The sequence below is a fragment of the Stylophora pistillata genome, chromosome 4 (genome assembly GCF_964205215.1).
Source record: "Stylophora pistillata chromosome 4, jaStyPist1.2, whole genome shotgun sequence".
Lineage (NCBI taxonomy): Eukaryota > Metazoa > Cnidaria > Anthozoa > Scleractinia > Pocilloporidae > Stylophora > Stylophora pistillata.
The window spans coordinates 16344396-16363448 of NC_142522.1; the positions used below are offsets into that span (position 1 = coordinate 16344396).

At 39.7% G+C, this 19053-nt stretch overlaps 1 protein-coding gene across 2 annotated transcripts; it reads left to right on the plus strand.

The window, feature by feature from the left end:
- The first annotated feature begins 8848 nt into the window (after positions 1–8848).
- Positions 8849–14761, plus strand: LOC111320701 (paired box protein Pax-3-B). Of its 2 annotated transcripts, none has more exons than XM_022923377.2 (4): positions 8849–8947; positions 9367–9882; positions 13407–13606; positions 13970–14761. In XM_022923377.2, the coding sequence occupies exons 1-4, from the start codon at positions 8860–8862 to the stop codon at positions 14153–14155; spliced, it is 990 nt and encodes a 329-aa protein (XP_022779112.2). In that variant the 5' UTR covers positions 8849–8859; the 3' UTR covers positions 14156–14761. The 2 variants fall into 2 exon arrangements, with proteins under 2 accessions (XP_022779112.2, XP_022779119.2); XM_022923384.2 differs by having other exon boundaries at positions 9367–9837.
- The last annotated feature ends 4292 nt before the right edge of the window (positions 14762–19053 follow it).

Here is a 19053-nt window from a genome sequence, read left to right on the forward strand (position 1 = left end):
GAGGGTGTTTAATCCTCCCTTAGGGAAAATGATTTCAAGATAAAATGAATATTCAAAAAACGTTCATTTTAGAATAAGAGGAAAAACATTGTCGTGACCAGGATTCGAACCTGGGTTATTACAGTCACTCACACGAGCACACCCCTAACTCTCACCCTCAGCCCAATTCCCTAACCCACTTATTCCATATCAAAATCAAAGTAAAAACCCTAACAGTCAAACATCAGAGTGAGACAAACAATGGAAATAATAAAACGCAAGATGGTGACTCATACTTCCAATGGTAGAAGTGAATTGAAGATGTCATTAGCATTCGTATCGTGTAAAAAAAAAAAATCGAGAAGAAAAGAGGTTTCTTTCCGCCTAAACCCTATGTGAATAATTCATCCCACTCCAATAAAATGAAAATAGTTCGGATGGTGATCACTCAGTTAATGAGTATTCAAAATTATCTGAAAACGAACAATGGGTCGTTCGAGATATAAACATGTGATAGCTTTTTTCTCAATAAAAATATTTACTTTAGTTCAAATCTTAATTAAAAATAAACTGTAACGCGTGAGTGTGATCACTAGCAGTGACGAAAGTGTTTTAAATTCTATACAAAATTCCGCAAGTGAGGAAAAAATATCAACGATACATCGACGCAATTCAATGACAATGATTCGAAGAGAAATAATTAAATCTCCCGTTTAAAAAAATTATCAGCAAAAAAAATCGAACGAAAAGGGTATTCAAAAACGGAGCACTGTGGGATTGAGACTGCCGGTTTGAAAGATGAGCTTTTGTTCAAGATTTTTACGGCTTTCCGTGCCACCTAAGTGCAAGGAAAGACCGCAGATTGCCATATGTTGCTTAGAATGATTAGGTAAATTAAAATGTCTAGCGATTAGGTAAATTAAAATGTCTAGTGATTAGGTAAATTACTGATGGCAGTCTCAATCCCACAGGGATCAATGAACGCTTTTCATTCCACTAATTTATTCATGTTTTTCTCGTTACCATGCACCCACCAATAACGTAGCTCCATTTTCTGCCTTTAAAAGCACACACAACCCACAATTCCTCTATTCGCTCCGACGAAGGGCTAACGCTCGAAACGTCAGCTTTTGTAATCATTACGGTGGCCAATTTACCATTTCAACTTTGTTGATATATCCAAATTATTTCGTTACTCCCACCGACGCAGCCCCAAACAGTTTCTTTCGAAACTATCAGGCTTTATCACATATAGATGTCGAGGTTTTGTGTAAAACGTGCTTGTATATAGGTACTTGCTATGTTGCCTCTCTTTTACCGCTTTTATTTTGTGTTTAAACGGAGGATCCAGGAATGGTTTGATTGTATTTATCTTCTCTTCGACTTCTACGTAGGGATGAATTTCAGTGAGATACACCACTTGTCTGATTGGATGAAATCGAACTTTCTTCATCATCACTTTGGTCCCACGTATGATCATACCATTCCGACTCATAGCCACTCTTATACTAGTCTCCTTCGCAGCCGCTCGGGCCGGAGTCACGCAACGCTCCCCGCCCCCACGCGGCCGCGTGGGGGCGGGGAGCGTTGCGTGACTCCGGCCCGAGCGGCTGCGAAGGAGACTACTCTTATACACCCATTGCTAGATTTCCATTGGTCTATCATTGATTGATACACGTCATAACTCGGAAACAATTTGGACAGACAGGTCATTGACTTTGATCCGAAAAACATGTAAGGATGCTATGACTTGATTAAAATTTGATGGTCAGATAATAATGAGACAGTTACAACGCCTGCTGGCATTTCGTATTTTCCCCCGGTTTGTATGCTCTATGGTACATTTTTCCCGAGAAATGGGAATGTTCATGAGCATGGTGCTCCGTTTTTGAATACCCTTTTCGTTCGATTTTTTTTGCTGATAATTTTTTTAAACGGGAGATTTAATTATTTCTCTTCGAATCATTGTCATTGAATTGCGTCGATGTATCGTTGATATTTTTTCCTCACTTGCGGAATTTTGTATAGAATTTAAAACACTTTCGTCACTGCTAGTGATCACACTCACGCGTTACAGTTTATTTTTAATTAAGATTTGAACTAAAGTAAATATTTTTATTGAGAAAAAAGCTATGACATGTTTATATCTCGAACGACCCATTGTTCATTTTCAGATAATTTTGAATACTCATTAACTGAGTGATCACCATCCGAACTATTTTCATTTTAACAACAACAAACATATGAAACATATGTGTGAACTGCGGTTATGAGACGTATATGAGCACGATCCTTCGCAGTAAAGCACTATTTGAGCAATAGTGAAAATCAGACCTGAAAAAAATTTCAGGCCTGTACGGGATTCGAACCACTGACCTCTGCGATACTAGTGCAGCGCTCTACCAATTGAGCTAACAAGTGCTTTACTGCGAAGGATCGTGCTCATATACGTCTCATAACCGCAGTTCACACATATGTTTCATATGTTTGTTGTTGTTTGATTTATCATCTACGGGTTTATATCGAATTAATTTGATGGCCTGCTCCCAGTTGGCTTGTTAGCTCAATTGGTAGAGCGCTGCACTAGTATCGCAGAGGTCAGTGGTTCGAATCCCGTACAGGCCTGAAATTTTTTTCAGGTCTGATTTCCACTATTGCTCAAATAGTGCTTTACTGCGAAGGATCGTGCTCATATACGTCTCATAACCGCAGTTCACACATATGTTTCATATGTTTGTTGTTGTTTGATTTATCATCTACGGGTTTATATCGAATTAATTTGATGGCCTGCTCCCAGTTGGCTTGTTAGCTCAATTGGCAGAGCGCTGCACTAGTATCGCAGAGGTCAGTGGTTCGAATCCCGTACAGGCCTGAAATTTTTTTCAGGTCTGATTTTCACTATTGCTCAAATAGTGCTTTACTGCGAAGGATCGTGCTCATATACATATTTTCATTTTATTGGAGTGGGATGAATTATTCACATAGGGTTTAGGCGGAAAGAAACCTCTTTTCTTCTCGATTTTTTTTTACACGATACGAATGCTAATGACATCTTCAAATCACTTTTACCATTGGAAGTATGAGTCACCATCTTGCGTTTTATTGTTTCCATTGTTTGTCTCACTCTGATGTTTGACTGTTATGGTTTTTATTTTGATTTTGATATGGAATTGGGCTGAGGGTGAGAGTTAGGGGTGTGCTCGTGTGAGTGACTGTAATAACCCAGGTTCGAATCCTGGTCACGACAATTTTTTTTCCTTTTATTCTAAAATGAACGTTTTTTGAATATTCATTTTATCTTGAAATCATTTTCCCTAAGGGAGGATTAAACACCCTCTTAGGTTTCATTATTTTTATTGTTTTTACACCATCTTAGATGACTTTTATTTTTTCAAATTATGAAAAAAAATACGCTCTTATAACCTACGCAATTTAACCCCAAACCAGGATTTATTCAACGCTTTTAATGTGTGTTTCCTTCCTACATCTCTCATACATTTTCTTCTAATTTTCAAGTGTGGATACTCTATTGTCCTTGAACCGGTATGGGTAGTTGCGTGATACTGCGTATCATTCATAATAAACACTCATATTTCGTCTACCACTTTGGTTTCTAGAGTGCTCTTATTATTTTTCAATTGTCCTGCCAAAACGCTTCTCTCTCTATTTCTTCTTCTTTTAGTACAGACCATTCGCATTGACCGCAATCACGGGAGAAATCGTAAAAGTCAGACATTATAATACTGACCAAGAGTTTATAGCGACAAGGTCTACCCGAACACTTTGACAGCTTGTCAATCCCTGTGTCTTACGATCGTACATCTCTTACATTTTTTAAACGTAAAAGTCATACGTCCTGAATAACCTGTACCACATGCGTGTGAAAACCTTTTGGGACTCTTATAAATACAACTTCTGCTCACAGTGATAATCGGTTAGATTAGTATGTCTAACCCGCGCTACCCAAACGCGTAAATACAAATACCCAAATGCGTAATACAGGGTCCATTCTCTTTTCCCTGTGTTGTGTTTACGTATGCGAAAGCAGTGTGTTGGAGTTAACCACTCCGCCATCTTGGATTCTTTTGTTCCCATTGTTTTGAGAAAACCGTTATTTTTTAAAATGAGATGCGAAAAAACCCTACACACGAACCAACGTGAAATCTAACCCTAACCTCCCCAACAACCCTAACCCTAAAACAACCCTAACCCCAACAACCCTAAACCCCAACAACCCTAAACCCCTCGTTCACCTACGCCGCATGAATAAACCGTAAAACCCCCCTCGCGCACCTACGCCGTATGAATGTTTAATTAGAACCCACTCGGCCAAATCACTCGGACCCAGACCGCGCGGAAGTTGCCATAAATCCATGATTCTCACGTGGGAGAACAATCTACTTTCCATCAATTTTACAGAGACATGATGACAGCTTGTCAATCAGAGCGACATTTACGTTCAAACACATTTATGTATAAAAATGATCTTACATTTTACATTCATTTTAAACACCATGTCATCTGAAAAACAATTGTTTGGACGAAGATATTGAACAGAATCCCCAGTGGGCCGGTGCCGTCCTAGACGAATTATTTGCCATCGTAAAAGAAAAAGCTACCACGCAAGATCTTTGTGAAATACGCAGACAAGTGACTAAATACATTGACGAGATTGAAATCTATGATGCAAAAAGTGGGAGAACAAACTACTTTCCATCAATTGTACAGAGACATGATGACAGTTTTTCTAGCTTATGTTACCTATTTACAACTCAAATATCGTGCAGAGTGAACAAATAAATCGTATGCAATGTTGTACTTAATTCCTCCGCCATCTTGGATTCTTTTGTTTTTGAAAAAACCGTTATGTTGTTTTTAATAACCCTTCTCACGAACCTATGCGAAATTTAACCCTAATAACCCCTCGTACACCTACACGAAATTTAACCTTAATAACCCCCATCATCCGCTTTAAATTATATTTTCGCATCATCCGCTTTAAATTATATTTTTGTTCTCGCAGGTGTGTCGTTAAGGGATTTTCTCATTCTTTAAGAGATCATCGGAGGTTTTAGAAATTGTTTTTCAGGCTAATTGTGTCTCAGACTCTAATGTTCTTTGGTCTTCTACCAATATTCGTCTGAAATTTTTCATCGCCGGATGGTACGTTGTGACGAAAGGCAGTAAACGTTGGTGACCCTCCTGCCCTGAGGCGTTGTTTGAATTTCAAAAGACCATTCGGCAGCGAAAATTTAAAATTTTACTACCCAGGAAACATCATAGAAAGGTCTGTTAGGTGTCAACTTTGCCTTCAAACTGGCGGCTCTTTCACATGCACAAAAGCGATTACGTTCGCGATTTTACGTGAGGTTTATAGGTAAGGATTTCGTAATGCCGGGAGCTTTTTATTTTCGCCAGTAATGCGCGTTGTTTTGGTCAGATAACTTTTATTGCTAGATGATTTCAACTTAGTCGTTTGTTTCGTTTAGTTTTTGCGAGCGCAAGTTTAAAGTTCGTTTCTATTTCATTTAGTTTTTTGGCATTGTCCTTTTTGTTTTATTTTGTACTTAGATATGTTTTAATTATTTAATTTCAGTCGATTCACACACACATCCGACCACCTTCAAATCTTTACATCTAAGACACATCCAGCCACAGGTGGCCCACGCTCCAGCTGTGAGATGATCATCTTGCGCAATGACAGTCATGGTAGAATTGTAAGAATTTGTATGGGAATATTTAAGACCGCTCTAATGAGTAAAAAAAATACGTCTAATTCTCATTAAAAGTACTTCACCTTACTTCCACAGGGTATCGCTTGTTATCTGACCACTTACTTTGATAAAAAGGACCCATTTCAGCAAGTTGTCCATCTCGAGGTTTTCAACGTACATAAGGCTTTTCTTATGTACGTCGAAAAGGACAACTCGCTAAAATGGGTTCTTTTCATCAAAGTAAACGGTCAGATAACAAGCGATACACTGTAGAAGTAAGATGAGGTAGTTTTATTCAGAATTAGACGTATTTTTTTATTCCTTAGTGCGGTCGTAAATATTCCCATACAAACTCTTATAATTCCGCCATGACTGTCATTGCGCAAGATGATCATCTCACAGCTGTAGCTTGGGCTGCCTGTGGTCCATGTGGTTAACAAATTCAATATACATTCGCTTTGTGGCGTCAAACGATAATGCGATAATGCGACGCGACCACAAAAGCCCCATTGGACCGGAGTCTGGTCTGTCTTTCTAGTTTTATTCTCGTGTGGAAACCATTAGGAGGCTTGGTTACTAAATTGAGCCTGGTTTCTAAGCTCCTTAAGAAAGTGACCCCAAAAAATTGAGATTTTTGCTGGCCGCGGTCGGACGTAGATTGTGAACTCCGCTGTATTTCCATATCATTATATTGCTATTTCCTCCTTACTGGAGTGGTAAGAGAGCTACGTTACGTTCGCAGCTGGCAATAAGGGGTAATCAAACACGTGAACACCTCTTTAATCAATTTAGGGGATCAAAATAAGCTTTCAACATACACTGTCCTTCTTGTACTATTAGAATTTTGACACGATTGATCACAGTGTACTTCCACGACGAAGGCTTCACTTGTCATTTGGAATTGCTGATACAATATTGAATAGTTATCTTCATATTTGACGTCAAGAAGACAAAGTGTTTCAATCTGTGGCACTTTCTTTAACAGTTTCGGTCAGAATTGGGGTGTACCGTGACTGGGGTCAGTCTTGGCCCTCCATCATATATAGTTTACTCTCCAAAACCGTTTCGTATCATTGAACAATATCTGCCACTGCCGAAGTTTAGGTTCTTTCCTCGTGCTGAGATGATAACCTTGAAATGGCGAGCATTTTCACTGATTCTGAGTTAAACTCTTTCGGGAAAATGCTGTCAAAGTTTTCCTTTAAAATGCAATTTTGACCTTTGAAATATATTTCCTTTATTTCAACGGGAGCTACAGACTCCAAAATTGAATAACTGATCCTATTTAAGACTGATTCTTCTTTCTGCGAAAATATTAAATAGATATTGGCTGACCTCCGCGCTTTTGAAGAGAAAGTCAATTCACTTTCTATGAAAAGGAGTTTCACTATAATTTTTGAAATACCGCTCATTACATTTTATTAGATTTGTCTTATAATTTTTTCTGATCACTGATTACTGAAAAATATGTCGTTATGAAGTTTGGCTAAGCCTTTAAGGTGAACGGACTCAAACACAAAAAGTATGAAGCACCACTGCACCATAAGTAATTCACTGCCTTCAGGGGTCATCTCCACATTATTAACTTCATAAACGTGCTCTTGCTCAAAATTAAAAGATAGACACTTTGTAAAAGATGACACACATGTTTGCATTGTTGAACGAAGCCGTTGGCTCAGTAACCTGCCTCGGACCTCGTTGATCAATGGCCCAGACCTGTTACTTCAAAGACCTTGAATGAGTGTGGAATTCCTTATTCACGTAAAAATCAGTTTTTACTTACCACCTAATCTTTGCAAATCATCTTAATGGTAATTACACAGTATCAATTCGATGGTTCAGATCACTTTATCTGTCAGATGATGCTTTTAATATTCTTCCATTGAGACAAATGAATGAAAGCTGGGAATCTAAACTCCCAGTCGTAGCGATTTAAGTAGTGAGCAGTTAAACCTTGATTTCACCACATTTGTAATCGGGTAAAACGTCACTAGTCTGTCAAAACCTACATACGTCGAAATCTACATTTTCAAAGAGTATACTCTAGTTCAGTTTTGCTTTAATTTGAACGAAATAATTCACATATTGGTTTTGTTTTTCCTTTCTTTCATATTAAGGTTAGGGACTTCCAACGTGTCGAAGGAACACCACACGATAGGAGTTCAAAAACCCCTCATTATGCAGAAACCAGGAGACAAAGATTTTGCACAACTGAGAAAGCAACATTTATCCCTCGATCCAGGGTAAGCGGAGTAGATTTTTACCCGAATCTTACTACGGTATTGAAATCTTGTGATATCAAATTAAACCGATCTTAACTCCGTGGAGAAAAAATAAGCAAGAACAACGAAAACCTGTGGCTATTCGGTGAAAAATATTTATAACTACATACATAATAGTATAGAATATAACGGTACGATAGCCATTAAATCATGCGCTGTAATGCCAAGTGAATCTACTAAGAACAAACAGAAATGTAAATAAGCACATATTAAACAAGAAAACTTCTTTTGAAATGAAGAACAAAGAACTGGGAACAAAGGAAAACGTCTATTTGCAACCACATTTTACCTAAAATAGTCAATTGAAAATGACAAACAGTGATGATGAATAGCCCTTCTTCTTGAATTTCAAGTCCAATATTTACATTCGTTAATGATTTTAAGAATCGTATAGGCTTAGTGCTAGTAAGAAATTTTGGATAAAATATTTCACTCAAGATCAAAGTGGAAATGAAAGGCTTGGGTTAAACTGGAAGTAAGGTGGGATAACTTTGCACTTTGTTTTCTTCAAGACTATCTAATTACAAGGTTTGCAACTATCAACGGCTTCTCTTAAGTGGTTTTTGTCACCTTAAATCCTAAAAATGAAGTGAATTGGACCCTATTCAAACAAAAATAATAAGTTATAGCGTATTGATGCGTGCTTTTGTGTATTATTTTTGTTTAAGAAACATTTGCTCAATCATTCTCCACTGTGCGCAACTATTGATCGTACTGCTCTTTTGTTTGTCGAAATCCAAAAAAATTAAAATAAGTTGGCCGCATATAGCTCTTTAATTTGTTTTTAAGACATCTCATAGCTTTTGGACGATTAGGGAGGAAATAGCGTTTTTTGCGGCTCACTTCAGTTACCTAGTCACCGTATAACATAAATATGTTTGAAAATGATTGCTCACGTTCAAAGGTTAGGTGCGGTTATCAAAGGGGTCTTCTTGTTTATGAAAACTATGGATTTCTGTGTTTCAGTGCCTGGTAAATATGGGTCGATTTCTTGTTTCTCATGTTTGATAGAAATCTGTACAATTTAACACCATTCTGAATTATCAGTTTCTGCGTATATAATATTACTTAATTCGTGTTTAAAGTTTTCCTTAACAATTGACAGGCCTAAATTATTGTAGCTTAAGCGTTAATCAAGTCTTCCAAACCTATTGTCCTCTCGTGAAACCACCACGACCATTGGATTCAAGCATCATTGAGCAGAACCCACAAATTTAAAAAAGATAACCATTCCGTGACAACTTGATAGCTATTACTTTAGCCACGGGACCTTACAATGGTTTAGGCTTACTAAACGTCTACACGCGTGGGGCAGGACCTTAGTTTAATCTCGTTTTGTAAGTTTTCCACATTAGGTGTAAGGAAACTGAAATTTGAAATATTTTAATCAGGCACAGGGCGAGTAAATCAACTCGGTGGTATTTACATCAACGGGAAGCCCCTACCCATTGAAGTTCGAGAAGAAATCATTGAATTGGCGCGACGCAGAGTTCGTCCTTGCGACATTAGTCGAAGGCTAAAAATAACCCATGGTTGTATCAGCAAGCTGCTCTCAAAATATCGGAAAACGGGATCAATCAACGTTGGAGGTGCTAATGTCGGAAGGCCTAGAGTCATAACCCTCATAATGGAGCAGAAGATAGAGCAGTATAGGCGAGAGCAACCAGGAATTTTCTCCTGGGAGCTGCGTGATCGCTTATTGCGTGAAAACGTGTGCAGTAGAGAGAATCTACCCTCGCTCAGTTCAATCAGCCGCCTTATCAAGAACAAGATGATGAGTCTAGTTTCTAACAAAAAACTAGAATGCAGTACGAATGAGAGCGACCCTCCTGCTGTCAACACCAACACTTCCTACTCAAATGGTGAGTCTTTAAATCAAAGAACGGAAGGGCCTGAATGTAACCAAGGTAAGGGAACAGTAATGGCTTCTACTCTCTCATGTTGTAATAAGTCTGCGTAACAGTGCTTTCCGTTTTGCTTTCCGTTTGATTGAGCGAGAGTCGCACATGGTCATGAAAAAAGGTAAAAAGTCGTCTTCCTTAATATCCCTTGTTAGCTCTTATTTTGTTTTCGTCAGCAGTAAACTTTCACAAAGGAATCCTCTTACACAGGAGATTATGAATTATAATTTAATTTATAATCAGATTGCGATCTCTTGTCTTACATCAATATCCATGCCAACCAAAAATTTGAGATTTTGAGTGTAACTAAATACTGAATTTAGCACTCTGGCGGAATGTTGTCGGTGGCCTATTCTCCAGGAGGAGCGATGGGCTTAAGTAAGTAAGTAAGTAAGTAAGTAAGTAAGTAAGTAAGTAAGTAAGTAAGTAGGTAAGTAAGTAAGTAAATATTGAATGAAATTAATATAATTCAATTTTTCGGTGAACCTATCTGTTTATGAACTGAATTATTATTGGTTTCACGCAGAAACATATAAATTAACCTCGTAGCGTCTAAATTCTTCTTTTTAAAATATCTAAGATGGTACGCGTTCTCGTTGGTTTCTTGGTGTGTTTAGTTTGGAGTATCGAGAGAGTATCAAATATGGTTGTGACGTCATGTTTCGTGTGTTCCCAGGTAGATTTTAAAAAAATGACACTTTTGCAAGGTTTATTAAGTAAATTCAAATGTATGAATGACTACGCAAACATTTAGTTTAGCTACCCCCGCCTTCCCTGAGCCCGAGGGAAAAAAATCAAAAGAAAGAAGAAGCACAGCGCGTTGAGTGCCTCGATGATCGTGAGCTTAAAGACTGAGTTCACCGAGGGAGCTCATGCAAAGATGACATAAAAACTACACAAGAAACGTCTAGAGAATGACTTTTGCCTTTAAGCAATACAGTAAACGTTTATGTAAGATATACTATACATGAAGACTAAAAATCACACCAAGCAATCTGCTACAGACTGTATATGTTTTGAATCAAACTTTGCACGGCCGCCCTTTTTCTGGTACGTTCTCGGTGTAAGAGTTTACCTTTACATTGGCAACCATAGTCGTGGACTTTTTCAGTCAGAATGGTATTTCAAACCAACTCGCCTCATTATGATACCCCCTGGCTGCAAGAATGAAAATTCCCTCGAGAGTTACAACGCTCTTTCATTATCGCTGCTGCTCCGCCAGGTGTGCCGCAGTGTTGTCGAATATACCCAAAGACTACAGGCCACACAAGCCCGAGGAGACCAGCAGATCCCCTGCTTGTGCAATGATTTCTAACCAACGAAACTCCACATGGAACGATGAGCGATTCAGCTTCTCAACCATATTATCCTGCTGCCAAACCAGGCTAGTTCATGTCACTTTCAAAATTGATTAAATGTAGTGACATTCGTTTTCAGCCTAAATAAATTCCTCATTTTTTAAGTTCTTTCCCAACAGAAAACATTTGGAAATCGTCGAATGTTGTCCTTCATGTTCAGTAGCATTTTAGATAATTAAGCTGACAAAAGCTCAAATGAGGCCTTCAAATACTGTAAAATTGATGTTAGAGTCTCAAAACTCCAAGCTTTCGCCGGTCCACGGTATCATCAGGGATAAGGAAAATATTCCGCGTAAGGCTTAAATACAAACATAAAGCAAACCGGGGAGTAAAATGTATGAGATAAATATTAAAGTACAATTATGAATAAAAAATGGATAAGGTGATCTAATGAGCGAGTGTGTATTTAAAATGGTCTGTCTAGATATTCTAAAATAGTCATTAAAACGCAAGGTCCGCGAAGTGTTGATGAATAAATACAATCTAAGTAAGTACAATTTGGTAATAATAATAATAATAAACAGTTTAACACTTAGCTAGAAGCTAGTTTACAGGTTTTCCACGAAACAACTTAAACAAATAATTCAAATTGAAAATAACGTTGTTAAGAATCCCAACTGGCCGAAGGCAAACCAGTTGGCTATATTACAAGCATGGCCGAGGATTTGAAACTCGAGGCTACCGTGAAAGAAATCCAAGTAGTGGCCAGGGCGGGACTTGAACCCGGGAGCGGCGGATTGCAAGTCCGACACGCTGACCACTCGACCATGCTGCCTTCATGGTGCTGGAGATACGGTAATTGTCCCTCGTGCATTTCCGTTTCGTGTTGTTGTGGTAGAGAGCTCGTCAGGGAGTTTATGACTTGTACGGGACACGAACCGGTATTCCCTTTTTTTCGGAAAATGTTAGTGATACTGTAGCTGAGTCGTTCGGAAACATATTGGGTAGTCAGGTACGACCGTTCTGTGTTGAGAGGTCGAGGGTCTTTCGGAAGGTTCTTGTCCGGGGGTGCTTCGTTTCGTCTATGTTGCATTCAGGGTTCTCGTTAAGACGAGTTAAAGCAACAGTTAAATCAGCGAAATGCGCGACAACAGCACGCGTACATGACGCTTTGGTTCTGTCCACTTTCACAGGCATGGCGTGATATCTCTCCCTTTAACTGTCCTCTTACACTGTCCAATTACAAGCATGACGCGTACACTGTCCTATGAGTGCTGAAATCGGCCTGGTGAATGCCAATCACGTTCGAGAATTTTGTTACAGTTTTGATTAATTGAATAGTCTACTCTTTTCAGCTTGACTGCTGTTTTGCTGTTTATTTAGTGTATAGGTGTTTAACCACTTGACACTAAAGCATTAGAATAGAACAGTTACTACATTAAAGCACAAAAAACAGTCTTGGTTAACAGAGAAGACGAGCTTGGAGTTTGGTCAGCAAATGATAGAAATAACCATCGACCCTGCGACAGTCAAAATTTGACAGAAACCTGATGCCGTGTATAGCAAACAGATGTTGGAATCGTTTCTCCGAGGCCACAATTCGAGTCAAACCTGTTTTAAGCGGCACCGCGCCCACTCTGTATTAGGCGGTCAATGTCCCGAAATTGTTTCCCCTTGATTACTGTAATTTTCACCTCTGTTCAAATCTATTCAGCCTTTATCAATTCCCTTTTATACTGTTCTCCACCTGTATAATCTTTCAAGTAAAATTTGATCCATCTTTATCTCCCAAAAGTCAAAATAAGTAGTATTTTTGAGTGAGTCACAAAACACGGCGTCTTTTTTTTTTGTAATAATTTCATTTTGTGAACCTGTATTAAGCGGTCCTCTTTATTCCTTGTGGGTGATCGCTAAAGACAGGTTGCTAAAGACAGCTGACTGGTTTTGCCCAAAACATTGTCCTCCACTAATTCCAATATTTTTCAGAAGAATTTATGGGAAAATTCTTCACCTGACTCGTGAATTTCGCGTTAAATTGCATGCCAAAACCGACAAAGAGATGCGCAAAAAGCGTCCTTTTTAACATGGAAGTAAAAGCCTGTGGTGTTTGTGGTCGACTTACGGCCTTATACCAAAAGCGATACATGTTGTCTTTGAAGTGTATAAAGAGACTTGCGATAACTCAACTTCTGAAAAATAATGAAAGAGGGTTTTTGCTCGGTCTTTTCACAGGCTTCAATCAAATCAACGTTAGAAGATCAACTTTGGATAAGGACTGTTTAATATCTGGCCGACATCGTCGAAAACGGGCAAAGTACACAAAAAAGCAACTTATAAAGCTGGAGTTAGAATTTGAGAGGAACCCGTACCCTAATTCATGGGAACGCGAAAGCTTGGCTCAGCAGCTTGGAATTAACGAAACAAGAATCCAGGTAAAAACTATAAGAAAATCTTGTCAGAAATCATTCCCAAAAATCATTGAAGGTAAACAACTCCATGTTGGGGAAAAAATTCTGATTGGCCGGTCTCGCGCTCTAATAAACCCCGGCTCTTGCACATACATGTAGCTCATATCCAGGCTTCTGAAATCATCAAAACGCTCTATAGAGCAAGTTGTTTAGCTGGATATGAATTCATAAAGAGTCAACGCGGGCTGATAGGGTTTGAATGATTGTCCTATTAAAGAAAACAAAAACAAAAAAAAACCAGTTCTGTTTTAAATGTGCATTTTTCAACGAGGCAGAACTGCCATTACTTACCTACTACGACATTTAACGATATTTATCATCCTTCAGGTATGGTTCTCAAATCGCCGTGCGAAGGGAAGAAGAGAACGTTTTGGAGATGAAGGTACTCAGAGGAAAGCTATTCCAGCCCAAGTTTGCACATGTCACACATATTGCAAGCCACTTCGTGCCCCGTGGATGATGGAGACCGGTTTTCCAACATTGTTCTTTCCAGCAGCTGGATACTGGACTTAGTAAAAAACTAATGGTGTTGTTATCAAGTTTTGGACACTAAAATGAGCTTTATTTATACAACGAAAATCCGCGTTCCCACACCTAGAGAAAAAAAAATAGAGTCAGCGATGCCATGACAGAATGTCTCTGTAAATGCGTCGATTGAGGTTATGTGGTTCTAATTTTAAAAGGCGTGGTAGGCGAGTAAGCGCTCAAGGGGTAAAACTACTTCGCTTCCAATTCAGTCGGTCTGCAAATCAGAAATAGAAAGGTTCATTTAATTTTTTTCGCCATCGATGTTTCAATGGATATCCTATGATGTGAGGTTTCAGAGACAGCTTCAAGGCCAAGTGCTAGTAAGAGTCATGAAGTGACCATTATATCAGCCATTTCTAGTTCGTTTTCTATTTGCTTCACACACGTCACATTTTGAGAAAACGAATACATGAGCAAATGTCCCATGGAACGCTAAAACGTTTGCCTCTGTACCTTTAAAAACGTTCAGTTGAAGTAATCAGAGGTTAAGTAGCTATGAATTTTACATTCTTTAACTTTGCACCAGAAAAAGACCAACTGCAGTAGAATTTAAGGAATTAAACGAATTGATCGCCAAGATTTTAAGCCGAAGATGAACTCTTGAATAATGAAAAACATCCTCCTTTTTACAAATGACATTCTCCTCTTGTTTATTTGGGGGATGAGGCACAACTGTCGAAGCTTTTACAGGGATGTTCACTAAGTTGGCCGCTATCTGACCGTTCGAAGTATAACATAAATTAACTTCCCTCGATAACTGTGTTTTTCCGTGACCCGTGTGGCAAAGTGGCGTAATAGCCTACTGTTCCTCTGGTCCTCTGTGCCCATTGTTCCTCTGGTCCTCTGAGCCCTTGGTTTCTCTGGCCCTCTGAACCCACTGTTCCTCTAGTCCTCTCTAGCCTGGTCCTCTCTAGCCAATGTTCAATTCTGGTCTTTTGTACTTACCCATCCTCTGATCCCCTGTGCCCTTTATTGCTCTGGTCCTCTTCACCTGCCCAATGTACCCATGGTCCTCTCTACCCACTGTTCCTCAGGCATTTAGTACCCACTTTTCCTCTGATCCTCTGTGCTCTTTGTTTCTCTTATCCTCTCTACCCATTGTTTCTACCCATTGTTTCTCTTTTTGCACCCACTGCTCCTGTGGTCCTTTGTGCTCCTGTTCCTCTGGTCTTTTGTACCCACTCTGGTCCTCTGTGCCCTTTCTTCCTTTTGTCTTCTCCACCCACTATTCCTCTGGTCCTTTGCCCTTTCTTCCTCTGGTCTTCTCTACCCACTATTCCTCTGGTCCTCTCTACTCACTGTTCCTTTGGTCTTTTATACCCACCTTTCCTCTGATCCTCTGTTCCCTTTGTTCCTCAGGTCCTCTGTACCTGCTGTTGCTCTGGTCTTCTGGATCCCTTTCATCTGGTCCTTGGTGTTCACTGTTCTTCTGGTCTTCTGTACCCACTGTTCCCTGGTCCTTTGTACCCACTTTTCCTTTGAACTTCTGGGCCCTTTGTTCCTCTGGTCCTCTCTACCAACTGTTTCTCTGGTCCTCTGCATCCACTGTTCATGTGGTTCTCCCTACCCACTGTTCCTCTGGTCCTTTGTACCCACTTTTCCTCTGATCTGCTGTGCCCTTTGTTCCTCTGGTCCCTCTACTTACTGTTCCTCTGGTCCTCTGTACCCACTATTCCTCTGGTTCTTTGTGCCCGCTGTTGCTCTGGTCCTCCGTCCCCTTTGTTTCGCTGGTCCTCTGTGCCCTTTGTTCCTCTGGTCCTTCATGCCCACTGTTCCTCTGGACTTTTGTAACCACTTTTCCTCTGAACCTCTGGGCCCTTTGTTCCTCTGGTCCTCTCTACCAATCGTTTCTCTGGTCCTCTGGTCCTTCCTACCCACTTATCCTCTGGTCCTTTGTACTCTCTTTTCCTCTGATCCACTGTACCCTTTGGTCCTCTCTTTCCACGATTTCTCTGGTCCTCTGGACCCACTGTTTCTCTGGTTCTCTGTGCTCACTGTTCCCGTAGCCTTCCGTACCCACTTTCCCTCTGGTCCTTCGCACCCACCGAACCCCTGGTCCTCCCTACCCACTGTTCTTCTGGTCTTTTGTGCCCTCTGAATCCCTGGTCCTCCCTATTCACTGTTCCTCTTATCCCCTGTGCCCACTGTACCCCTGGTCCTCCCTACCCACTGTTCCTCTGTTCGTTTGTACCAACTTTTCCTCTGATCCTCTGCGCCCTTTTTTCTCAGGTCCTCACTCCTCTGCTAACTATTTACCTTTAATTACCTTTTTACCTTTAATTACCATTTACCTTTTTTAGATCCGTTATATCAAAGACTTTTCCCGAAGTACGACACAGACTTGCAGGTAGGCGGGAACTGCTTACCAAAAATCATGGAGGAGTTTAGTTTCATTTAATCTGAGATTCTCCAAATTCTATAATTTCTTCCCGAAGAAAGTGACGATGTATTGGGATTTAATTTTCGTGATAGTTTTTAACGGTAACGTTCGCACATCAGACGGACATCAACATGGCCATTATTATTATTATGCATAATTTCCACTCATCTTATAACAAGTTAGGAAATCAAATTTGAGCCAATTTTTCAACGAATGAGGCTTTATTTATAGTTTTTTGTTTACCTGAGAGGACTCTTTAGAGGCTGAGACTTAAGTTGCTTTGGTGATTATTACTACACCCACCTAAACCGCCTCCCGGTTAGCTCAATGGATAGAGCGCTGGACTGTTGTGCGGGAGGTCGAGGGTTCGAGCCCCGGCCGGACCAACACTCAGGGTATTAAAATAATTGAGAAGAATTTGCTACCTTTCTATAACATCAAGAAATGGTTAGATATTCTAGTCTTCTCGGATAGGGACGAATAAATGGAGGTCCCGTCTCCTGCAGGGTTGGGGTAGGAGACGTTAATTTCCCACACACGAGATTACTGTGTGATGGATGTCCTCCCCTGGGGTGGGATGGGTGGGATATAGGGCGCACTTAATTTGGAGCCTCGCTCTGTTGTGCGACCCTCACCACACTCTGGTGAAAGTGATTAAATAAATAAATAAAGCCTAAACAATGATAAGTTCTAGCGGTTGTAATAAAAAGGTGGAGACGCGAATACTGACTTGATATATCAAGAAAAGCTTCACGTTTATGAATCAGATAAATATAAATTCATTATTAAGCTAGTTGTTCACAAATAGGGTAGGTAACAAACGGCGAGAAGCTACCGAGTTATCACTCGACTAATGCCGCCGCCCAGTTAGCCCAATGGATAGTGCTCTAGACTGTTGTGCGGGAGGACGAGGGCTCGAGCCCCGGCCGGACCAACACTCAAGGTCTTAAAATAATTGAGAAGAATTTGCTACATCACGAAATTGTTAGAAATTCTAGTCTTCTCGGATAGGGACGAATAAATGGAGGTCTCGTCTCTTGCAGGGTTGGGGTAGGAGACGTTAATTTCCCACACACGAGATTGCTGTGTGATGGACGTCCTCTCCTAGGGTGGGATGGGTGGGAAGGTGAGATCGATGGACTGAAACGGCTGCCAGAGGCGCCTGATATGCTGACGTCTGTTCTCAACCTTAAACTGTACCCATCATTCAGCCTCAGGCTGCAAGTGGTCAGAAATAAACTATATTATTATTATCAGGTAACTATGGTTTTATCAACTGATTTGATAATGTAAATTGGCCACAATAAAGAGTTTCCAAGCTGGCTTTTCGAGCGTTAGCCCTTCGTCAAAGGGAATGACGAAAGGCTAACGTTCGAAACGTAAACTTTGAAACTCTTTACGACGGCGTCTTCTGACGACGACGAAGTCAGTTGATAAAACAAAATTATTACTTTATCAATCGACTAAGTGTGTTTGACAAGCTACCAGTTTCCGTTTGCACAAAATGGTTTTTCGTTATTTTCCATTTATCTATTTGCAGAAGAAAACGAAATGGATATATCGCTGTAAAATAGTTTGCACACCGTGATTTAACTGTCAATTCTTCTGGCCGAGTTTCCAGTTTTCACTGGTTGAATTTTGCTATAGTTCCTGAGCATTAGCAACATGCTGCAAAAAAAACAAACAAACAAACAAACAAAAAACAAAAAAAAAAAGTAGATTTCATATACTAAAAATTATTGATCAAAAATAAGGTCATAAGTTTCAAACTGTGTATCTCGGTATCTACGCTTTCTCCGCCTAAGTTTCATAGATTTTTGGCCATCAAGAAAATTATTTGCGCACGCCTTCAATTTTAAGACGCCATCTTTTAAGTCGCCATCCTTTAAGTCGTCTTTCCTCAGCCACAGATAATTGTCATTCATAAAAGGAGTGAGTTCGACGAAGTGTAAGGGGTTGTAGGGGAAGTTTAGTTGAGTGATCAACTGCAAAAACTTATTGCGCCAGTCAATGTTTTGCTCCAGCTGCTTTTCAAGTATCGTTACGTTATCCGGATTTCCGCTCCATTGTTTCATGTTACGCTAATCAGTCACGTAAATATATCCAAGAGTTAAACTTGAAATCTCCTTTATTTTGAAAGCCTGATAACATAAGGGAAATTAGAAATACTTTGAGAGTATTCCTAGTGTATCGTCGAGTGTTAATTTCAGATCCACACAATAATCTACAACAACATATTGTTTCAGTTTATAATGCACACTTTCACACTTGATACTTTTTCACGTTTATTCTTACCTTCATATCATATGATTTAATCAATCGTTATGTTAACGTGAGCAAAAGTAGAAATTTTATCATTAGTTGAAATATGTGTGGAAGTAAGCACTCAAAGATTATTGCGAAAGAGAAACCGTTTAGACCCGTGCATGAGTTATTTCTGCGAGGCCGATAATACGTTCCAACGACACGAAGGATGAACAGCACGTGGACACACTAAAACATT

Bases quoted from the DNA above. Each gene is read 5' to 3' on its own strand.
- LOC111320701 (XM_022923377.2), top strand. From the start codon at position 8,860: ATGATTGCTCACGTTCAAAGGTTAGGTGCGGTTATCAAAGGGGTCTTC. The intron at 9,883-13,406 runs GTAAGGGAACAG...GTCTTTTCACAG, and splicing joins AGGGCCTGAATGTAACCAAG to GCTTCAATCAAATCAACGTT. The intron at 13,607-13,969 runs GTAAAAACTATA...ATCATCCTTCAG, and splicing joins TTAACGAAACAAGAATCCAG to GTATGGTTCTCAAATCGCCG.